At 43.5% G+C, this 25,310-nt stretch overlaps 1 protein-coding gene across 3 annotated transcripts in view; it reads right to left on the bottom strand.

Annotated features, from left to right (window-relative positions):
- Positions 1-25,310, bottom strand: part of LOC137417394 (chromodomain-helicase-DNA-binding protein 5) — a 122,972-nt gene that overhangs the window by 3,159 nt on the left and 94,503 nt on the right. For 2 of the 3 annotated variants that reach the window (XM_078771459.1, XM_078771458.1), the window contains exons 28-40: positions 12,304-12,389; positions 11,841-11,974; positions 11,460-11,604; positions 10,347-10,512; positions 9,988-10,199; positions 9,669-9,804; positions 9,419-9,487; positions 8,650-8,802; positions 4,058-4,166; positions 3,318-3,450; positions 3,006-3,201; positions 2,725-2,888; positions 2,379-2,490 (exon numbers count right to left, since the gene is read on the bottom strand). In XM_078771459.1, coding sequence (XP_078627585.1) covers positions 2,379-2,490; positions 2,725-2,888; positions 3,006-3,201; positions 3,318-3,450; positions 4,058-4,166; positions 8,650-8,802; positions 9,419-9,487; positions 9,669-9,804; positions 9,988-10,199; positions 10,347-10,512; positions 11,460-11,604; positions 11,841-11,974; positions 12,304-12,389 — 1,815 coding nt within the window. Of the gene's footprint in view, positions 1-1,301; positions 2,491-2,724; positions 2,889-3,005; positions 3,202-3,317; positions 3,451-4,057; positions 4,167-8,649; positions 8,803-9,418; positions 9,488-9,668; positions 9,805-9,987; positions 10,200-10,346; positions 10,513-11,459; positions 11,605-11,840; positions 11,975-12,303; positions 12,390-25,310 lie in introns of those variants that run through there. The other variant, XM_078771460.1, reaches the window with a different exon arrangement.

The raw sequence follows: 25,310 nt of genomic DNA on the forward strand, positions 1-25,310 counted from the left end.
CTAGAAATTCAACAAGGTTTGTGCGAAGTATCTCACATTGGATCAGGAGGCAACAATTTTGTGATTGCAATTGAAAAGGAGACGATTTTTTGAAGACTTAACATGATAAGACCCTGGGTCTACCGTTTAATATGTGTGTCGATACAAGCTGGCATGGAGTGCAGGCATTGTTAGTATCCAGCACTAAGCCGGAAAGCTTTGGGACCTTACGGTTTTATTGGCATGGAAAAACCATCAATGCAGAGGACTCTGGTGACCTATTACGCAACAAAGAGAGAATCAATACAAACATGGTGGCCAGGTACGCTGCCTCGTGGTATGACTTTACTACATGATGATGTAAGGGATTTCATTCGAATCTCAGGCTAATGGGGGGTAATATGACCCATTTGGCTCCCCAGCATCTGACTGTCTGGTTTTAAAAAGCTGTTGACAAAATCTTTGTTTGACCTTGCGTCAACTTTCTTTCCTTACGAGCAGCTCCCCACCTGCCCTTGCCTTTCTCTGAAGCCCAGCTTGGGAAACTGGGGAAACGTTTTGAGTTCCTTGTCCTTTGAAGAAAAGTATATGAAGCAGAATACAAATTGTGATTCCTTGAGATGTTGTTGGTTGCTGGCTGTGTGAGGACCAAAAGGTGCTACTAGCTTCTGCGCCCATATCTATCTCCCATGCATGTTATCCTTATCCCTCAATAAACCCCTTGTACAGTGTCCGAGTTCAGGTGCTTATTCCAGAACTGGAAGAGGTTCGGGAATCCACGACAATGACACTCACCCTCACATGACAAATGCGACCACTACCACTCGAGTGAACATAAGATGGGAGGTTCCAAATCATCCCCCACGAAGTCCAGACTTCCCACCTTGCAATTTTCACACCTGGGCAGTGGGCACCGCCGGGGCTACCAATGATGTAGTCATCAAAGCATGTGTTCCGAGATAGCTGCTTACTAGGCCAAACATATCCCTACAGATTGCGGCACGGCAACTTGAGAAACAGGTGAAGTTTCATCAATCCTCCTCTACTTTTTATCTTCCAGATTAAGAAGTCCACGTGAACCTTGAACCACCCTCTTGCATTAGCGTACCGTTGTTATTCAGGTTTATATGATCAATGGTAGTCGTGCGGCCCCAAGTATTTCATAAACCACGATCAATGATGGAATCCGTGCAACAAATCTAAGAGGAATGAATAAATCATTAAGCTTCAATTTCACCTATCCAAAAGAATGGCCTGGCAATGCAGGAGGGGAATCTGAGGTATACGCAAGAAGCCATTGAGGATCTTCAGAATGAAAGGGATAAATTTGAAATATTATTTAATGATTCCACAATCTACCCTGGAAACCATTCGTGAACACGCATTCAAAATGGACCCGGAAAGGAACATGCCTTAACCCATGCAATCATTACAGTTCATTTTCCCACTAACATGATTTATTATGTATTATTATCCGGCTCACTAACAGACCTAAACTTCCCAGCACAAGACTTTTCACCTGTAAACTGTAAATGTCCACCAGAGCCAGGTGCAAGCAGAGCTGCGTGCAAGACCGCTCCGAGTCCGAGGGGTCGGCGGCCTGGATTAGCGGAGTGAACGACAATGACTGGACAGCCCCTCCCAGGTTACTCTCGGAGAATTCATCACCTTTACCGAGGGCGGACTCTACCCAAGGGTTCAGTAACAATTATTCGAAACGCTGCAAAAGTTGCACCAACAATTGTCTGCGGCCTTCACAAAACACCAACTCTCTTTTACCCAACCAGTATGCTTAGTTCTTGTTTTTACTTTGGTCGAATCGAAATTCCTTCGGGGTAGTCATTTTTAAAGGTAAATCTTAGTGGCCAGTTTAAGTGCAACATAAAATTTTACACCAAAACAGTTAACGTGGAATTTCCACTCGTGATGACCGTCGCAGAATAAAAGGTAACTAACACGCCTTATGAACCGGCTCCTCGTTCATGTCCCTGTGTTAGAGCACGGTAAACTCGATAACCCATGTGGACCATCCACAGGTGGTCATTCACTGGCCGAGGTGCAGGTGTGCGAAACATTTGTGGTCTTACAGAGCACGCACTACCTCTCGGTTAACCATTAGCACCTCTGGTAGAGCTTATACAGGCATTGAAGGAACAATTACGACATACACAAAGTCAAATATGTCACAAGATTATCGAGGTAACATGTATGGCCATTCCTAAAATAAATTCAACAAATGAGGAAGAGTTTTAGTGGTTACAGAGGAGACCACAAAACCAATGCTACTCTCTATAATCTAACTTCATTTCCCTCCTCTGCTTGCTTGAGCTTCTGCCTTCTTCCAACCCCTACCCTCCTTTTGTTCTCTTGTTATTTGTCACCTATCTCCCACACAGTACCGGTAGCATATGGGCCTGCTGGCATCTGGCTGTAGTTAACGGGGCCTCCTGTGTGCGGTGGAGGAAACGGCTGACCTGGGGGAAGAGGGAGAGAACCTGGAGGATAGCCAGGCTGTGGAAAGGAGGAAGGGTTTGGGGGAAGGAGACAGGACGGAGGAGGGTTAAAAAGGTAATTATTTAGCGGAAAGTTGGACGTGTGAAGTAGGTGACGATGGAAGAATGTAATGATGAAATATTAGGATGAGGTGAATTTGAGCGTCAACAAGTTGGGCATCAAGTCAAGAAGGGGTGGAGGAGAAGGGGGCAAAAGGAATTGTACAAAAAGACAAGGAAGAGTTTAAATTACCATGCCCGTGGAACTGTCGGCTGAGCGACTGGCGAGACGACTGAGGATACTGCGCTCAGACATCTGGAGGCGAGCAGCGACCGGCGGCACACGGGACAGAGTCGCAGGAAGCCGTGTCACGTCGGCCTTCATGTCGCTCAATAGCTCCTCCAGCTGGTTCAGCACTGATTGGGGGTCGGAAAGGTAATGAAATGAAGACCGTGTCGAGATATTACAGAGTGAAATAGAAAAGGAAGGAAGTGAGTGATGCGGAGTATGATAATGAAAGAGATCGAGCGCACCCTTGTGAAGGACGGCGTTTGCCGGCTTGTTTCCGGCCAGGCTCTCCTTGGCCAAGTGCTGGTGGCTTTCTGCCAGACACTCCACCTCCGCAAAGCGAGCATTGAGAGCCATGGCAGGGTGCATGGGGTCTTGCACCATGTTCAAGTAGGCCGCCCGCCGCAGCTGTTCCTCGATCACCAGCGCCTGCTCCAACAGCTGTAGAAAGGCAAGTTTAACGAGATAAGTTGTTCGGGTTAGGGTTAGGGTTAGACTCTTCAACAAAGTGAAGCGGTGTGTGTAAATAGGGAAGGCGAGGACGGAGGGAGCAGCACCTTGAAACGTCGTGCAAGAAACTTGTTCTTCATCTCAAGGAAGTTTCCTTTGTTCATCTCTGCCTTAAAAGGCTCGTTGATTATGACGAAGCGTGCGTTGGCCTGCACGTCCTGCCAGCGCGCGTACCCATGCCTGTCCTGCGCTGAGGAACTCCAACACCGTATTGTACCACATGCTGGAGGGTTTCTCTCACAAGAGATCCACCGAAACGCAGCACATTCTTAATAGAGGTCCCTCTCACTCGTTACACGTCCAACACGACATTAAAATAATCACCGCCACAAAGAAAACTCTCTCAGGCCAAATGCGAACATGCTTTCATTTCCGGCTTTTACCCTCATTAAAGCAACTTGGTTGGGTTGTTTGGTTGTGCTGAAACTACGCATCGAGTGGAGCAGTGAGTGGTGCTTGCTGGTCATGAGGAGGAGGTAGAGATAGGGTCTCGAGTTTTATAACCCTCACTCCAAGTACAGCTGCGTGTCTGCACTACCGCCGTCGATTTTGTGGCATTTTATTATCAAAAGAAGCAAGCCACACAAAAGAGCAGACATTGCATCACATGACAGATGGTGATGAGAGAGGAAGTGTTGATTTACATGTCATTATTAGGCGAGAGGTGACAGAGTGGTACTAATTAATAGATCCTACTGTGTCAAATAATTGTAACGAACAACCAATTAATTATAATCGCATCATACAATGTCTTGCTGTGTTGCTATGGTAACCATTGCCAGGATACGCGAGGATTCCTGCAAGGAGCCAGTAGTCATGGCGACGGTGCCAGACCTCCAACATACGACCGGACGAGAGCGCCGCTCGCTCCTCACTCTGCCAGAGAGTGTGCAGCTCTATGGGGGAAACATACCAAGGAAAGAAGCAGGTGAGTGGAAGGAAATAGCAGGTGGTGAGGAGAAAGGAAGAATACTTCTAAATGATGGACTTTAAGCACACAACATTATACTCATGCCTTCAAGATGAAGAATACAAAAAAATAATGAGGATTAAGAGGTGCTTCGTTGCCATAATAAAAATAATCACAATTAATAATTCGGCCGTGGCCAAGCGAAGCGAGGTCAAGCCCCTTTATTCCTGGTACGTGAAACACCCTGCAACTGCAATGAAATACGAGCCTCGATTCAGAATACAAAAAAAAACAAAAAAAACCATGACTACAGAAAACAGCTTTTTTGGAATGCCGGCCACATTTTCTATCCAATCATCATGTAACTTTGGATGAAGATAGCTTTTACCATTGCACACATTTCTTATTTCATCAACTTAGTTCTGGGATGGCTTTGAAGGCCATAAAATACAAGTTAATAAAATACAAGTTAATGAAATACAAGTTAATAAAATACAAGTTAATAAAACACAAGTTAATGAAATACAAGTTAATAAAACACAAGTTAATAAAATACAAGTTAATAAAATACAAGTTAATAAAATACAAGTTAATGAAATACAAGTTAATGAAATACAAGTTCATGAAATAGAAGTTAATAAAATACCAGTTAATAAAATACAAGTTAATGAAATACAAGTTAATAAATACAAGTTAATGAAATACAAGTCAATAAAATACAAGGTAATGAAATACAAATTAATAAAATACAAGTTAATAAAATACAAGTTAATAAAATACAACTTAATGAAATACAAGTTAATAAAATACAAGTTAATGAAATACAAGTTAATAAATACAAGTTAATGAAATACAAGTCAATAAAATACAAGGTAATGAAATACAAATTAATAAAATACAAGTTAATAAAATACAAGTTAATAAAATACAACTTAATGAAATACAAGTTAATAAAATACAAGTTAATAAAATACAAGTTAATAAAATACAACTTAATGAAATACAAGTTAATGAAATACAAGTTAATGAAATACAAGTTAATAAAATACAAGTTAATAAAATACAAGTTAATGAAATACAAGTTAATGAAATACAAGTTAATAAAATACAAGTTAATAAAATACAAGTTAATGAAATACAAGTTAATAAAATACAAGTTAATAAAATACAAGTTCATGAAATACAAGTTAATAAAATACAAGTTCATGAAATCCAAGTTAATAAAATAAAAGTTAATAAAATTCAATTTAATGAGTCTTTCCTTCGTGTCAAAGCACACTGCACAAACATATCGACAATTGCTACTCGAGAAGGTTCGAGCTCAAATCTACCGAGACTGAACCGCAAAAAAACCTGAAAAGGCAAGAATCCCAAATAAATGTCCCACAATTTTCCAGGAATTCCCAGAAAGAAACACTAGCTTTGGACTCTATTTGTTGGAAAGCTTTACTCAGCTCAAGCTTGAGGAAATGAGTCTTCACCATCTCTAATCTCTATCAATGTGCTGCATCATCCCTAACCTCTATCAATGTGCTGCATCATCTCTAATCTCTATCAATGTGCTGCATCATCTCTAATCTCTATCAATGTGCTGCACATTCTCTAATCTATATCAATGTGCGGCACCACCTCTAATCACTATCAATGTGCTGCACAATCCCTCACCTCTATCAATGTGCTGCACTATCCCTAACTCTATCAATGTGCTACAATATCTCGAATCTCTATCAATGTCCTGCACCATCTCTAATCTCTATCGATGTGCTGTACCACTCCTAACTTCTATCAATGTGCTGCACCATCGCTCAACTCTACCAATGTGCTGCAACATCCCTAACCTCTATCAATGTGCTGCACCATCTCTAATCTATATCAACACACTGCACCACCCCTAACCTCTACCAATGTGCTGCACAATCTCAAATATATATCAATGTTCTGCACCACCCCTAACCTCTATCGATGTGCTGCACCATCTCTAATATCTATCAATGCATTGCACCATCTCTAACCTCTATCAATGCTCTGTGCCATCTCTAATCTCTATCAATGTGCTGCACAATCTCTAACCTCTATCAATGTGCTGCACCATCTCTAATCTCTATCAATGCTCTGTGCCATCTCCAATCTCTATCAATGTGTTGCACCATCTCTAATCTCTATCAATGCTCTGCGCCATCTCTAATCTCTATCAATGCTCTGTGCCATCTCTAATCTCTATCAATGTGCTGCACCATCTCTAATCTCTATCAATGTGCTGCACCATCTCGAATATCTATCAATGCACTGTGCCATCTCCAATCTCTATCAATGTGTTGCACCATCTCTAATCTCTATCAATGCTCTGCGCCATCTCTAATCTCTATCAATGCTCTGTGCCATCTCTAATCTCTATCAATGTGCTGCACCATCTCTAATCTCTATCAATGTGCTGCACCATCTCGAATATCTATCAATGCACTGTGCCATCTCCAATCTCTATCAATGTGTTGCATCATCTCTAATCTCTATCAATGCTCTGCGCCATGTCTAATCTCTATCAATGTGTTGCATCATCTCTAATCTCTATCAATGCTCTGCGCCATGTCTAATCTCTATCAATGTGCTGCACCATCCCTAACCTCTATCAATGTGCTGCACAATCTCTAATCTCTATCAATGCTCTGCACCATCTCTAATCTCTATCAATGCTCCGTGCCATCTCCAATCTCTATCAATGTGCTGCACCATCCCTAACCTCTATCAATGTGCTGCACAATCTCTAATCTCTATCAATGATCTGCACCATCTCTAATCTCTATCAATGTGCTGCACTATCTCTAATCTCTAGCAATGTGCTGCACTATTCCTAACCTCTATCAATGTGCTGCACCATCTCTAATCTCTATCAATGTGCTGCACCATCCCTAACCTCTATCAATGTGCTGCACGATCTCTAATCTCTATCAATGCTCCGTGCCATCTCCAATCTCTATCAATGTGCTGCACCATCACTAACCTCTATCAATGTGCTGCACAATCTCTAATCTCTATCAATGATCTGCACCGTCTCTAATCTCTAGCAATGTGCTGCACTATTCCTAACCTCTATGAACATGCTGCACCATCTCTAATCTCTATGAATGTTCTGCACAACTTCTAATCTCTATCAAAGGGAAAAGAAAGTGATGATGGGCATCATGCTTGAAAGACTTGAGGAATGAATACGAGACAACAGACACAGGGACTCCATTCCACAGACGAGAGGACAGAGGGATGGAGGAATGGACATTAGAGTGCGTAACCTTAAATAGGCCTGTTGTGTTCGTTGATCAGATATTTTCCAATTATTCGCTGTTCCACCCTGTTTGTCATCTCACTTGCTGCCATCTTGATTTTCAGCAAATAAATCCAGGTCACTCACGCCAAGAGCTTCTCAATAGTGTGAGGGACTGTTCTGCACAGCATGGAATGGTGAGCGAAGCGGTACTGGGGATTTTCCAGGAAAATGGAGAGGTCATGGATGTACGCCGAGGACAAGGTTGGTCCGAAACACTGACCGATTGCTCGCCAGCCTCGGGCAAGTTCACGAGATAGAACAAGCAACCAAGAGCAATCTGTTGCTTTCACTTGGAGAAATAACATCCAATAACCATTCAAGGAGCAACTCCCCTCTCCCCCCACAACCCACTTGGGTGCCAGACAATATCAAACGCTCGAGAGACTGCCCTGATCTCTTGCTTGAGATTCAAAGCATCCATCAGTTGTTCGGTCGTAATATGTACCAAGGTACCATGCCCATTTTAGGTGGTAGACTAGTCAGGATGGAAGTTGATTTGATGATCAGAGATAAGGGAGTTGGAGAAGGGATAACTCCTGAGGTTTGCAGCAATGATGGATTCCATCACTTTGCTCATGGTGGGGAGAAGACTGTTACGTGGATCAGACTTGGCACCCTTCCGGTGAATACAGGTGATGCTGGTGGCTTTGCAAGATGAAGGTATGGAGCGAGTCAGTGTTGTTAATAAAACAAAAGACACAGGCCTTTGATCATTCTGTACCATGTGACCATCGGCTCATGAGCCGCCATTTCGGGATTTGATTTTCCTACGATGATCCGTGGCTCATGGAGGAGCTCGTACATACATCACATGCATGACAAAGACATTAGTAGATATGAGTGTACTTTTACATGAATTATGACGACATCGGTAGACGACAGACAAATGTATGGTGTATGCGATTTGGAACGCGGTTACCTGCAGAATGAGCCGGGGGGAGAGGGGGTCAGATGGGAACACCACCAGGTGAACCCGAATTTTTAACATCCCTATAAAAAGCCTTAAAGGTGTTCACTCGTCTTACAAACAAGGCATCTTCCATCGTAATCCATTATGGGATTAAACCAGAGGAATGATCTTATACATTTCCTTAAGGGGTAAAGCACACCTTTCAAAAGGTGAGGTCAACGAGAAGTGAATAAAGTTTACCGGTGAAGCCCCCGTCAGCAATGTTAAACATGAATCTGGTACGCTCATCTCTCCGCTCTTTCAACTCTTCCTTCTTCCCTTCCTTCTCTCCTTCTTTCTTCTCTTCCTTCTTCCCATCTTTCTCGGTCTCTTGCTCCGACCCACCTTCATCTGCTGTGAAATAGCAAGAAAAAACCCACAATGCAACAACGATAATAACAACACGAGGAACGAGCCGTAATCCATCAGGGAGGGACCGACATCGAGGGAATAGCGAAAGGTCATTTTAAATTGCACCTTGTACAAGGTGTGCTCGGCAAACGCATACACAGGTGGGCAGTGAGCACGAGCACGGCCAGCTCTCAGCCGTCTGGTCCTGGGTCCGATTCCTGGCAAAGTCACACCTGACTAAAGGTGCATTTTGCTAAGGTATCAGCAGGAGCTGTTGCGTATTAGAGCATGACGACGTTCAGGCAGGAGGTTAAGCTGACCGTCCTGCCTGCACTTACTCGTAGGTATAATAGATTGAGTGAGCCTGACACGATCAGTAAAACCCAACACTGCTGAGGGAGTCACCACATGACCGTCGACGAACAGGTGTCCCTGATCGACGGTGGTATGGGGACACGGACCCCATCGCTTGTTGTAACGTTTCTTTCATTTAGTTCCGCAGCGATGCATGGCGAAAGTGAAACACTCCCGTACACAGAGGTCAACAAGCAAAGCAGCCAATCAAATGACTGTCTTGTGTCGTGATAAAGGTGGAGACGCAAGGTAACCACATACCAACCTTTTTTTTCTGTTGCTGATACAACAGGCAGATCAGTGGATGGCTGGTTTGGCCTGTCCTCTTTGTCGGCTGCGAGTGACAGGAAAGGAGGGTTATCCATGAGGGTCGTGTTACGGAGGATGTGGGACCGCTGATGACGTGCGGGGAGTGTGGAGAGCCAATGGGGAAGGAGCAAAACTTTGAAGAGCGAAAGAAGGTGAACAGCTGGTCGGATACAGGTCAAAAATCACCGAGGGAAGGGTGGCGCTACCTTGTTCCGGCGCGGCTTTTTCCACGTGAAGTTGAGGGGTTTGCCTGCCCTCTTTATCTCCATCTTTTGTCCCCTCCGCTGGCACGGGCTCTTCTGAGCCCCCCTCACTCGACTCCTTGACTACCTTGGGGAGAGGCTGGGAAGGAAGCGGGAGGGATATTTTATCAAAGACGTCCTCACCACTTTGGCTTGCGAAGCAATTGTGACTCGACTGTCCGGTGGCTCCACATGTCGAATCGCCTTGCGGCTCGTGTCACAACGTGGGTGCCCGGCCACGCTGTGGCTCGAGTCTACTTTTACGTTCATTTAGTGCTCACACCTCTACACTCTGCTCTTTGCCAATCTCTTCCTCCTTCTCCCCAACTTCCGTTTCAGAAGGGAGAGTAGCCGGAGGTGCGGTCGGAGTGAGCGGGGCAGGTGGAGGAGGGACGGCTAATTGAGGGAGCGGAAGAGGGGCTGGAGTTACGAGGGGTGAAGGAGGTATATCGGGCAGTGGAGTATCCAAGGGTCGTTCTGTCGGAACTGGTGTTGCTGCAACAGGAAGGGGTGGAGACAGGTGTTGTAGAACATTGAAGGGCAGAGTAGAAGATGTTGCTCGTTAACAATAACAGGAGAAATAAGCTAAATAATAACACATAAATAACAAATTATTAGTGGTTTATGACAATGAGCCCGTACCAGGTTTGGAGGATGCAGGAGTGCCGGTTCGACTTGGCTCAGGTGTTGAGGGCCCAGTTTTGGGTGCTGGAGACGAAGTTCGAGATGACTTTTTGGAGTCTGACTGGGCCTCCAGGGCAAGCTCGGGAATGCTCCATTTACCATTGACAGCAGCAAACTCTTGCACCTGCAGTGCATCACAGCATTACACATGACACCATGTGATGTTCCAAACATGCACCACGTCATACCATAACCCGGGGTGGCATTCCGGATCACATCAACAGAACATGCACCACAATTTGCTATAACAACCTTCAGGACAACTATCGGGGACGCCTCTTCGCGGTGGCTATACCCCCCAATGCAACCCGGGGGCCAAATCTTCCCCAATCTTCCCTGCTGCCCGGATTCGTCAGGGCAGTGCGGCCACGGTCAGAGTGCCGATTGGTCACCATGGACCGGCTCTTTCCCTCTTCTCTCTCTCTCTTGCTCCCCCTCCCTCTCCCTCTCTCTAACTCTGTCGTGGCCCTGACTTTGTGAAGGTGGGGAACACCATCCTGGATCACCATCTGGGTCGCTCCTTGGAGGTCGATCGGCTGTCTCCATTCCGCGGGCTTGTTTGACAGAACTGTCTGGGGCTATATAACAACAACACCACCACCACCAACAACGACAACAAGCTTCAGGCTATTGGAAGCAAGGTGCGGCCGACATTGAGCACCAGAGCAAAAGAGGGATAAATAAACAAACATAACTTATAATGTCATTCGGTAGAGCATGTACCTCTTCCAGGCTGAACAGTTACATTTTCTATCCCACTGATAGGCCGGATCTGCATCCAGAAGGGAACCAAAATCTACTCGATGTGTTCTTGTCATCTACCCAACTCATCCACCAAGTTTTGTAATAATCCGTGCACAACCTTTTTTGATACCGAGTTATACATCGTTTTTAGCTACATCTATCAATTACGAAGCATCACTTCAAAAATTCTCATATCCAGATCCGGATTTGGATCTTGACCAGCAGTACCAAGACGTCGGCGAGTGATCGGTGGGTTACAATGTTTGTAAAAGCAGTGACTGTGGACAGTGGAGCAACAAGATAAATGCAGAAACATTGAGCAATGACCTTTTTCCGTACGAGGGACATCACTCCGATACGAGTAAGCACGTGCTGTCGTGAAAGACCCTCACGTGGTACGCCGTCGGCGAACGTCTCCGCTCCGTCAGCTCCCGGCTCACAAAGATGTCGCATGAACAGGGACACATAGGCCCTGCGTGGGAACAGAAGCATCAGGCAGCACTGAAGAAGGTGCAAAACCTCCATTGCCCAGCGCTACGTTGAGCAACTCTGATATATCCGTTTATTGGTAGAAGTATGGTATATCTAATTACCATAGAGCTGGTACATGTACACAAATAACATGCTTCGCTACATCCAAAGATATCAGTCCCTGTCCTACTTGCCAAAGCTTGACCCATTCCCCACTGGGAATACTCGATGTTTTACCGGAACTCCTTTTCAGATTTCCCGCGAAGGTCACGAACCAACCAGTGCCTGCTGAAGGCGTCCTGGGGTGGCATTCCGTAGCGCATGATGCCGTTAACAAATGCTTTTCTCTGGCGGCCATTGAAGCCCAGCACCTGGAAGTGGGGCGGGATTGGGGAAATCGGGATGAGCTGTGCCAAACCCTACATTTCTGGTGCATTTATCCCCCAATGAGGGACTGGGTGACCGATCTCCTTCGTTGAGCATTTGGGATCTACAAATTGAGATGAGACTCTCCTGATTCTTTCCTGGAAGAAGCACTATACATTCCCAATTAACCAATTCAGTGAAAACGACCCCAAAAAGTATACGAGAAAGCATGGGGGAAGAGGAGTTAGGATTAGGATGGGGGTGGGGAGTGGGTGTAGGGGTTCGGAAGGGCATCATCCATAAGCATAATCAGTCATAAGAAGGTAAGCCAGACCTCAATATTGCCCCCAACACGGGCAAGCAGGGGTGGCAGTGGCTTGTCCTTCTCATTGCGAAACTGGCGCTTACTCTGTCTTCGACCTGCACGCGAGTGAGAATTGAGAAGAGAGGTCAGAGTATGAGGAGATTGGGTGAAACGATCACCGCGAGGCATTACAATGAACCCAAAGGGTAGTGTGCCAATGGGGTTGAGAGATTTTCACAAGTTTAGATATTCACTGGCTTTGGACAGAGATCCGCTCTGTCTTAATCAGTAGGCCAAATACAACTGCTCTGTCAAAGTCCTATACACAGCTGAAGGACACCTTGACTACAATGGTGCGGAATCTACAAAAAGGCCTCACTGTCAAGGATAGAAAGAAGCAAAGATAGAAATAGATATAGGAAGAGATACAAAATGGGTATAGACCGAAGGAGGGGAAATTGGGGGAAGGACAGCAAAGATGAATGAATTTTCAGGCTTTGCATATTTTTAGTATAATTAATGAATTGATCGCATGAAAGAAGGAAGAGAATGGATCCATTGGATAATTATGTAATCTATATATTAAAGTATCCGGATTTCTCCGTCTGTCCGTTCCTCTGTCAGCCTCTTCTTGCTGGGACGTCATTACGGCGTTACATCTAGCACTACAATAGGCCTCGACGGCGGTCTATTATTCATGGCTCATTACCTTCGCAAAAGCGGAAGGTTATGTTTTGATCGCTGTGTATTTATTTGTATGTCTGTGTGTGTGTGTGTGTGTATGTTATTCGCATAACTCAAAAAGTATTCAACCGAATTGCATGAAATTTGGTGGGATGATTGGTTATTATACGGGACACATTTGATTAGATTTTGGGAGCAATCGGGTCAAAGGTCAAGGTCAAGGTCACGAAAAGGTCAAAATCGTATTTTTACCATAGCGCGGTCAATTTTTATCCAATTGGCATGAAATCAGCACCAAACTGTTCACTGTTCTGTTCCCTACACTCCCATGCCAAGTACAGAACAGTAGCTGCGGCGAAGGTATGCGCTCTACCGAGTGCCCGTTCTAGTTGAGATTTGCATTTTGCAAGTTGAAAAAAAACCAAAACGACATAACATCTGATAGCACGACAAAAAAAACGACATAACTTATCACGATATGTGTATATTATATATACAGGGTGCTTCAAAAAAATGTTAACATTCAAATAATGTGCATATAAGACGATAGTCCCATATAAGTATTTACATTTTTTGAAGCACCCTGTATATCAATTGATATATGTGGGAAAATTACACGCATAGACCAGGAATCGAACCCAGGATCTCTGGAAAGTCACACCAGTGCTCTGCCATCTGAGCTATCTGGGCGATCCTGACTGAGCATGTAATTTTCCCACACATAGAATTGCCACTCTCTTTCTTTCCTTCACTGCTTCTGGGGCACTTATTGTCAACCATAGCAGCACCAATGTCCTGCTCACGAGAGGGTATATATATATATATATATATATATATATATATATATATATATATATATATATATATATATATATATATATATATATATATATATATATATATATATATATATATATATATATATATATGTGTATATATATATATATATATATATATATATATATATATATATATATATATGTATATATATATATATATATATATATATATATATATATATATATATATATATATATATATATATATATATATATATATATATGTGTGTATATATATATATATATATATATGTGTATATATATATATATCATCACTATGACCATCAACATCCCCACCCCAACACCAAGACATTATCGCACTATCAACTTCCGTAAGCTAACCGCTCTTTCACCTTCCTCATTCTCATCCACCCTCTCTGAAAAAATGTCCACTTCTCCCTTCATTGACCTCCACACCCCTTCCGACCTCACTGACTACTACAACCACACTCTCTCCTCCTGCCTTGACCAGCTTGCGCCTTTAAAAACCAAAACAGTTTCTTTCACCCATTCTGCTCCCTGGTTTACCCCTGAACTCCGCCTGATGAAAACTCGTGCTCGCCAACTTGAAAGACTCCGCAATAAAACAGGTCTCACAGTTCACTCCCAAGCCTACAAGGACCACCTACAACACTACAAAGATGCCCTCTCCCACGCCCGCTCCGCCTACTACTCTCAAATTATCCACTCTGGCTCCGGAAACCCAAAAGCACTCTTCTCGACAATAAACAAACTCCTCCGCCCCCTGGACACCACCACCCAGTCATTCACAGTAGACAACTGCATCTCCTTCCTTTCTTTCTTCCAACGCAAAATTGACAACATCTACAACAGCTTGACCACCGCCGCACCCGCTCCCCCTCCAACCGCCTGCCCCCCCTTATCCTGCCTTCCCCTGTCTCAATTCTCCCCAGTCTCCCCTACTGACCTCTCTGAACTCCTCATAGGAATGAAAACTGCCACCTGCACTCTTGACCCCATCCCCTCCAGCTTTGTCAAGGCCTCCCTCCCTGCTCTCTCTCCACTTATCATTGCAACAATAAACTCCTCCCTGTCTACAGGCATCGTCCCACCATCCCTCAAAATTGCTGCTGTTACCCCCATTCTAAAAAAACCTGGTCTAAACCCTGACACCCTGAATAACTTCAGACCCATCTCCAACCTACCCTTTCTGTCGAAAGTTTTGGAACGCGCTGTAGCCACTCAACTCAAACATCACCTCTCTGCCAATAACCTGTATGAAACATTCCAATCCGGATTTCCGCTCCAACCACAGTACTGAAACTGCTCTCCTCAAAATCACCAACGACCATCTCCTCTCCTCTGACGCTGGCAACCTCAACATTCTCATCCTCCTCGACCTCAGCGCTGCCTTTGACACCATCGATCACACCATCCTCCTCAACCGACTTGAATCCACCTTTAACGTTAACGGCACTGCCCTCTCTTGGATTAAATCATACCTCTCTGACAGACGCCAGTTCATCTCCATCAATAACTGCAAATCCCCCACTGCTCCCCTCCCCAAAGGTGTCCCCCAAGGTTCAGTTCTTGGTCCCCTCCTCCTCATCCTTTACCTGTCCCCCCTTGGTCACTTAATCCGCCGTCATGGTCTCCAATTCCACTGCTTTGCCGATGACATCCAGCTTTTCATCTCCACCAAGTCCGTCTCCACCGACACCCACTCTATCCTGACAAACTGCATCTCTGAAATAAAATCCTGGCTTCAAATCAACTTCCTCAAACTTAACTGTGATAAATCTGAAATAAACATCATTGGCCCAAAAACGCTCACAAAATCCACCCATAACTTTGCCCTCAACATCGACGGTATCCCAGTATCCACCTCCCCTCTCATCCGGAATCTTGGCGTCATCTTTGACCAAACCCTCTCCTTCGACAAATACACTAAACAGATCACAAAGACAGCCTTCTTTCACCTGAAAAACATCGCCCGTCTCCGCTCATCCCTCTCCTCCACGGCTGCAGAAACCCTCATCCACGCCTTCATCACCTCCCGTCTGGACTACTGCAATAGCCTCCTCTATGGTTCACCCTCAACAATCACCAATAAACTCCAATACATTCAGAACTCCGCTGCCCGTCAACTCACCCATTCCCGGACCCGTGACCACATCACCCCCGTCCTTTACAAGCTTCACTGGCTCCCCATCTCCCAGAGAATCCAGTACAAAATCCTCCTCTTGACCTACAAAGCCCTCCATAACCTGGCCCCATCCTACCTGGCTGACCGCCTCTCCAGACACACTCCCACCCGCAACCTCCGCTCTGCTGGTACCAACCTCCTGACCCCCCCCATCCGGACCAAATTCAGATCCTGGGGGGACAGGGCCTTCTCCATCACTGCTCCCACCCTCTGGAACTCACTACCTCACACCATCAGAGACTCCTCCTCACTCACCACATTCAAAACATCACTCAAGACCCACCTGTTCAGCACTGCATTCAACATTCAACCCGCAGCATTTAACCCCTGACTATCACTTCTCCTTCTCCCTCCTTTTGCTTTAAATATTTCCCTATTGATTCTTGTCTTTTTGCAATTGTTGTTTTCATGTTTTGTTATGCATTATGTTTTGCACTCTGTCAAAGCGCCTTTGGGCTTCATGAAAAGCGCTATACAAAATAAATGAATTATTATTATATATATATATATATATATATATATATATATATATATATATCTATATATATATACAGTATATATGTATGTATATGTATATATATATGTATGTATGTATATATAATATATATATATATATATATATATATATATCTATATACGTATATATATATACAGACTTGGCATTTAATATGGAATATTTTTTTTTTTCTTGACTTGGGTTTACTTTCTTAACTCAGTATATCAATCTAGTGAGTTTCTTTTACACTTTGGTGATTTATTTGTTAAAAGAACCATGTCACTGATTGTCTGTCGCAGCAAGAAGTCAACAGCAGGATTATATCACAGGTGGCGTGGCAAAATGTACGGACAGGTGCATTTGGTGATTGGCTTCACAGTCGGGTATACAAGGGTTGTTGCATTCTGTATTAGTGGAAAACAACTGCTGCAGCTGCACATCTCCAAAAGTTATTGCCGCTTCCTCTGGAGATGGTCCGTCAACTCGACAATGCTGTTTGTCATGGAGTGGTGGCTTTACGAAATTACGGCATGAAACAGCGTGCTATTCCTCGGCAGTATGGCATCACTCAAGGTCAGGTGTCAAAGATCCTGAAACGAAATGCTCAGAGGGATGTCCCTACTCCAATACCGAGGCCAGGACGTCCCCGCAGAACCACAAGGAGGGATGATCGCCAGCTGCACCTGTTAGTCCGCAATGGCCGTACCAAGTCAGCTAATCGGCTTAGGGCTGAGTGGCAGCAACTGACAAATGTGCCTGTATACAGAAGGCTAGTCAACCAATGACTGGGATTACGACTGGGATTACGGACAGTAAAATTACAGTTCAGTACTTCGTGTAACCCCCACGAGCATTCAGGAGAGCACGTACATGTTGAGGCATGCTGTTCACGAGATTTGCCAAGGTTTGGACAGGAATCGCTTGCCATGCAGTGACAATAGCCTGCTGCAATTCACGCACAGAGGCAGGCTGCTGGACCGCTGGTCCAAGTTGTCGATTTGACGCGTTAATTCTGCCCACAAGTTCTCTATCGGATTCATATCCGGGGACATGGCAGGCCACTCCATATGCTCTACACCATGGTCAGCAAGAAAGTGTTGGATCATGCGAGCACGATGAGGCCGTGCATTGTCATCTTGGAAGACAAAGTTTCCTTGAAAGGCTGCACGAGCAAATGGAAGCAATGTTTCTTCCAGAATGACCCTGTACTTGAACTGATTCAGGTTTTCATTCAGAACAACCAGGTCAGTTTTGCCCCCTGCATGAAAAGCAGCCCAAACGGTCACCCCACCACCTCCAGCTTGGACTCTTGGCACTATACAATCTTCGTTGTGGGCTTCATGCACTTGTCTGCGCACTCGGACGTGGCCATCTTGACGATAGACCAGAAATCTAGATGCGTCACTGAAGGTCACGTGATTCCAGTGTCCTGGCTGCCATTGACGGTGCTCTCTGGCCCACTGCAATCGGCGCTGGCTGTGTTGTCTGGTCAGGCGTGGCTTTCTCAGGGGACGCCTGGCACGATAGCCTGCTTGAACCAGTCCTTGGTTGACTAGCCTTCTGGATAAAGGGCACATTTGTCAGTTGCTGCCACTCAGCCCTAAGCCGATTAGCTGACTTGGTATGGCCATTGCAGACTAACCGGTGCAGCTGGCGATCATCTCTCCTTGTGGTTCTGCGTGGACGTCCTGGCCTCGGTATTGGAGTAGGGACACCCCTCTGAGCATTTCGTTTCAGGATCTTTGACACCTGACCTTGAGTGATGCCATACTGCCGAGCAATAGCACGCTGTTTCATGCCAGAATTTCGTAAAGCCACCACTCTATGACAAACAGCATTGTCAAGTTGACGGACCATCTCCAGAGGAAGCGGCAATAACTTTTGTAGACGTGCAGCAGTTGTTTTCCACTAATACAGAACGCAACAACCCTTATATACCCGATTGTGAAGCCAATCGTCAAATGTACCTGTCCTTACATTTTGTCACGCCACCTGTGATATAATCCTGTTATTGACTTCTTGCTGCAAAAGACAATCAGTGACATGGTTCTTTCAACAAAGACATCACCAAAGGGTAAAATAAACTCACCAGATTGATATACTGAGTTCAGAAAGTAAACCCAAGTCAAGACAAAAAAAATATTCCATATTAAATGCCAAGTCTGTATATATATATGTATATACAGGGGGCTGCAAAAGTAGGTATACAGTAATGAAAAACAAAACGTGCGCACAAAACGTATTTTATTGATTATACAAGCTTTTTAAATAATGACATATCAATAATAAACATATCAATAATAAACATATTAATCCCTCAAATGTTCAAACTGTTTGCCCCCGGCATTCACACACTCCACTAGTCGAGTGTGGACACCCATGCACACTCTGGCACAAAGGTCTTTATCAGCATCAATTTCCTGGCAAGCCTCCCGTATGAACTGAATCATGGCATCAACAGAACGTGGCTTGCGTGCGAAAACCCTGTCTTTTTCACATCCCCAGAAAAAGAAGTCCATAGGGGTGAGATCCGGCGAACGTGGTGGCCAGTCAACGGCTCCCCGACATCCAATCCACTGTTGGGAAATTCTTTGTCAAGTCGCGCACGCACAGTGAGTGCGAAGTGCAGTGGCGCCCCATCCTGCTGAAAGTAGAAGTCGTCCTGCTGCTGTTGTTCGCGTACCTGTGGTATGATTGTATCCATCAGCATGTTCAGATACACGTGTTGATCGACAGTCCTGTGCAGAATGATAGGTCCAACGACACCTTTGCAGGACAGGCCAGCCCACACTGTCACCCCAGGTTTATTGAGCTGTTGCTCAATCGTGACTTTAGGGTTTTCAGTTGCATAGTACACACAATTGTGCCGATTAACGGCACCCGATAGCTTAAAGTTTGCTTCATCGACCACACGATTTTGCGCAGAATGCTGTCACCCTCTCGTTCCTCGTTCAGGATGGCTTCGCAAAATTGTAAACGCCGATCCGAGTCATCCTCTAATAAACCATGTATCAATCGTGGCACGTACATTTTCAGTCCTGCACGGTGCATCAAACGACCCAACGATCTGCGTTCAATACCCAATTCAGATGACGCCCTGTTTTTCGATTTCTGAGGGCTCTGGGTAAATGCCAGGGCGACTTGCATTGCATTCTCTGGCGTTGTCACGGTGACTGGTCGACCACTCTTCGGCGAGTTGTGGATAGACCCCGTCCTCTCAAATTTGTCACGTATCCGGTAAAATCGTGAGCCTCGTTGGTGGAGGCGATGCAAATGTTTCTCGCCACTGCTCTCGCACACGTTCACTATTCTCTGTCTTCCAGTACTGTTTCAAAATCCATTTGCGCTCCTCGTCCGTTGAATTACCAGCCATCGTTAAATTTCCACTTCACCTGCAAATAATAGATGTATTATAGAAAAAATTACGAAAATAAAAACATTAAAAATGGTAATAATGATTTTAATGAATTAAATGAATTCTAGTATATATATACATATATATGTATATATATATGTATATATATATATATATATATATGTATATATATATATATATATATATACATATATATATACATATATATATATATATATATATATATGTATATATATAGTATATATATATATATATATATATATATATATATAATTTATGTATATATATATATATATATATATATATATATATATATATATATATAGATAGAGTATATATACATATATATGTATATATATATAGTATATATATATATACATATATATATACATATATATATACATATATATATATATATATATATATATATATATATACATACATACATATATATATATATATATATATATATATATATATATATATACATACATACATACATACATACACACACACACACACACACACACACACACACACACACACACACACACACACACACACACACACACACACACACACACACACACACACAGTGCATTCAGACCCCTTCCCTTTTTTCACATTTTGTTATGTTGCAGCCTTATGCTGACATCGTTTAAATTCATTTTTTCCCTCATCAATCTACACTCAATACCCCATAATGACAAAGAGAAAACAGGATTTTAGAAAGTTTTGCATATTTATTAAAAAGAAAAAACTGAAATATCACATTGACATAAGTATTCAGACGCTTTGTTATGACACTTGAAATTTAGCTCAGGTGCCTCCAATTTCTCTTGATCATCTTTGAGATGTTTCTACACCTTGATTGAAGTCCACCTGTGGTAAATTCAATTGATTGGACATGATTTGGAAAATTGATTTGATTTGATTTGATTGGACACCTGTCCATATAAGGTCTCACAGCTGACAATGCATATCAAAGCAAAAACCAAGCCATGAGGTCGAAGGAACTGCCTACAGAGCTCAGAGACAGGATTGTGTCGAGGCACAGATCTGGGGAAGCCTACAAAAAAATCTCTGCTGCATTTAAGGTTCCCAAGAGCACAGTGGCCTCCATAATTCTTAAATGGAAGAAGTTTGGAACAACCAGGACTCTTCCTAGAGCAGGCCGCCCGGCCAAACGGAGCAATCGGGAGAGAAGGGCCTTGGTAAGAGAGGTGACCAAGAACCCGATGGTCACTCTGTCTGAACTCCAGAGATCCTGTGTGGAGATGCTTCTCCTCTGGCTAGACGGAAGCTTCTCCTCAGTGAAAGACACATGAAAGCCCGCTTGGAGTTTGCAAAAAAGCACCTAAAGGACTCTCGGACTGTGAGAAACAAGATTCTGTGGGCTTTCCTGTGTATTTCACCGAGGAGAGGCTTCCGTCTGGCCACTCTGCCATAAAGCCCAGATCGGTGGAGTGTTGCAGTGATGGTTGTCCTTCTGGAAGTTTCTCCCATCTCCACACAGGATCTCTGGAGCTCAGCCAGAGCGACCATCGGGTTCTTGGTCACCTCTCTTACCAAGGCCCTTCTCCCCCGATTGCTCCGTTTGGCCGGGCGGCCAGCTCTAGGAAGAGTCCAGGTAGTTCCAAACTTCTTCCATTTAAGAATTATGGAGGCCACTGTGCTCTTGGGAACCTTCAATGCAGCAAAAAAATTGGTAGGCTTTCCCAGATCTGTGCCTCGGCACAATCCTGTCTCTGAGCTCTGCAGGCAGTTCCTTCGACCTCATGGCTTGGTTTTTGCTCTGATATGCATTGTCAGCCGTGAGACCTTATATAGACAGGTGTGTGCTTTTCCAAATCATGTCCAATCAATTGAATTTACCACAGGTGGATTCCAATCAAGGTGTCGAAACGTCTCAAAGATGATCAAGGGAAATGGGAGGCACCTGAGCTAAATTTCAAATGTCATAGCAAAGGGTCTGAATACTTATGTCAATGTGATATTTCAGTTTTTTCTTTTCAATAAATTTGCAAAACTTTCTAAAATCCTGTTTTCTCTTTGTCATTATGGGGTATTGAGTGTAGATTGATGAAGGAAAAAATGAATTTAAATGATTTCAGCATAAGGCTGCAACATAACAAAATGTGAAAAAGTGAAGGGGTCTGAATACTTTCTGAATACACTGTATAGTGTATATACAGGGTGAGCCAGAAATATGGTCATTTTTGAAATTAGTGTGAAGGAAATAAAAACTTGTATTTCAAAATAAATTAATTCATGATATTTAAGTACATAACATGCATTTTTATTTTTTAAATTTTTTACTGATTTCGTTTTTTTTTTTGCAGGCAAAACACTTGTGTTCCATGTGGAACTGGTCGGGTGAAGAACGCGTTTTCGCGATCAAAGCTTTTTACAAGAATTAATGATAGTGCAACTGCTGCACAACGTCAATTCAAACTCCATTTCAATGTTTAACGTCATCAAAATTTGCCGTCTGTTCGTGCTACCAAGTTATGGGTTCAGAAGTTTGAGAGGACCGGTTCAACTTTAAAAGAGAAACCGCCGAGAGCATGCAAATCAGTAAGAACGGCACAAAACATTGAGCGTGTAAGGGAGTCAGTTTTGAGAAGTCCGCATCGCTCCAGCCGAAAGCATGCATCAGCCTGAAGAATTTCCCACACGTCACTCTGCCGCATATTGCATAAGGATTTGAACTTTTATCCCTATAAAATTCAAACTGTCCAGGAATTAAGCCAAGATGATGAGATTGCCAAGATAATTAAGCCAAGGAAAACATCAGATGCGAAATCAATGATATTGACGTGGCCATGTTGCAGAACGTCATGAATAATTGGCGTCCAAGATTGGAGGAATGTGTCAGACGAAATGGTGCGCATCTCCTCGATGTTCTTGTCCACAAATAAATGGCATGTTATGTACTTCACTTTCTTGTAAGAATTTGTTTTGAAACACAACTTTTTATTACCTTTACAAGAGTGTAAAAAACCACAAGCCACATTTCTGGCTCACTATATATATATATATATATATATATATATATATATATATATATATATATATATATATACACACACAGACTTGGCATTTAATATGGAATATTTTTTTTTTCTTGACTTGGGTTTACTTTCTTAACTCAGTATATCAATCTGGTGAGTTTCTTTTACACTTTTGTGATTTATTTGTTAAAAGAACCATGTCACTGATTGTCTGTCGCAGCAAGAAGTCAACAACAGGATTATATCACAGGTGGCGTGGCAAAATGTACGGACAGGTGCATTTGATGATTGGCTTTACAGTCGGGTATACAAGGGTTGTTGCGTTCTGTATTAGTGGAAAACAACTGCTGCACGTCTCCAAAAGTTATTGCCGCTTCCTCTGGAGATGGTCCGTCAACTCGACAATGCTGTTTGTCATGGAGTGGTGGCTTTACGAAATTACGGCATGAAACAGCGTGCTATTGCTCGGCAGTATGGCATCACTCAAGGTCAGGTGTCACAGACCCTGAAACGAAATGCTTAGAGGGGTGTCCCTACTCCAATACCGAGGCCAGGACGTCCCCACAGAACCACAAGGAGGGATGATCGCCAGCTGCACCGGTTAGTCCGCAATGGCCGTACCAAGTCAGCTAATCGGCTTAGGGCTGGGTGGCAGCAACTGACAAATGTGCCTGTACCCAGAAGGCTAGTCAACCAACGACTGGTTCAAGCAGGCTATCGTGCCAGGCGTCCCCTGAGAAAGCCACGCCTGACCAGACAACACCACCAGCGCCGATTGTAGTGGGCCAGAGAGCACCGTCAATGGCATCCAGGACACTGGAATCACGTTATCTTCAGTGACGAGTCTAGATTTCTGGTCTATCGTCAAGATGGCCGCATCCGAGTGCACAGACAAGTGCATGAAGCCTACAACAAAGATTGTATAGTGCCAAGAGTCCAAGCTGGAGGTGGTGGGGTGACCGTTTGGGCTGCTTTTCATGCAGGGGGCAAAACTGACCTGGTTGTTCTGAATGGAAACCTGAACCAGTTCAAGTACAGGGCCATTCTGGAAGAAACATTGCTTCCATTTGCTCGTGCAGCCTTTCGAGGAAACTTTGTCTTCCAAGATGACAATGCACGGCCTCATCGTGCTCGCATGATCCAACACTTTCTTGCTGACCGTGGTGTAGAGCATATGGAGTGGCCTGCCATGTCCCCGGATATGAATCCGATAGAGAACTTGTGAGCAGAATTAACGCGTCCAATCGACCACTTGGACCAGCAGCTTACCTCTGTGCGTGAATTGCAGCAGACTATTGTCACTGCATGGCAAGCAATTCCTGTCCAAACCTTGGCAAATCTCGTGAACAGCATGCCTCAACGTGTACGTGCTCTCCTGAATGCTCGTGGGGGTTACACGAAGTACTGAACTGTAATTTAATCCCAGTCGTAATTTAACTTTTGTTTTTGTTAAAAAAAAATTTGGCTAATGTGCAAAATAAAGAGATACTTCTGGAAAACGTACAGAAGTTTAACACAGTACTGTCCATGAATTGAGTTCGATATCAGTTTACATCACTTTCAAGGATCAATTTATTTGTTTCGAAATGTCAAATGTGGTTTTTGTTTCTTTTAAAGGTCACATTAACAAAATCTAGAATAATTTCAACATAATTCCAATGAACTTTTGGTTCTAAGACATCTTGAAAAGTAAGTTCACCCCCACAAAAAAAATATTCCATATTAAATGCCGTCTGTGTGTGTGTGTGTGTGTATATATAATTATATATATATATATATATACAGTATATATATATATATATATATATATATATATATATATATATATATATATATATATATATATATATATATATATATCACGATATCTCAAAAAGGTATGGACGGATTCGGACGAAACTGGGTGGATGAGTTGGTTAGGTGACAAAAACAAGCCGATTCGATTTTGGTTGAGGTCCGAGTCCAGATCCGACCTATCAGTGGGATACAAAACGTAAACTGTTCAGCCTGGCAGAGGTATGCGCTCTACTGAGTGACATTCTAGTTATTAATGTTGTGACGAGATGAATGTTGATGTGGTCATGGCCTTTTGAAGATTAAATTGTTGATGTCTGATTGGGGTGTAGGCTTCAAAGCTGAAATTATTTTAATTGTTGGCGTGCTACAGAAATGCTGCTGGGAGAACCGTCTTTTTGGTAAATGTACGACATTGTGGATCATTATAGTAACTGCTACCGTGAAATCCCAGGTTGGTGCACATGAAAAAGGGATGTGTAGTTGTCAAAGAGAAAACAATGGTTTTTCCAGGTGAAGGCCAACTCTTTGTAGTTTATCATCATGGGCCTTGTATATTGTCATGGCAAATGCAAGTCAAATTGGGAACTGGAGACAACGTAGCTGAAATGGTACCGTACTTTTTTCGAAAATTAACAGCTCAAACATAATGTAATTACACAACAAA

This window comes from Myxine glutinosa, chromosome 2 (assembly GCF_964187855.1).
Source record: "Myxine glutinosa chromosome 2, kmMyxGlut1.1, whole genome shotgun sequence".
Taxonomy (NCBI): domain Eukaryota; kingdom Metazoa; phylum Chordata; class Myxini; order Myxiniformes; family Myxinidae; genus Myxine; species Myxine glutinosa.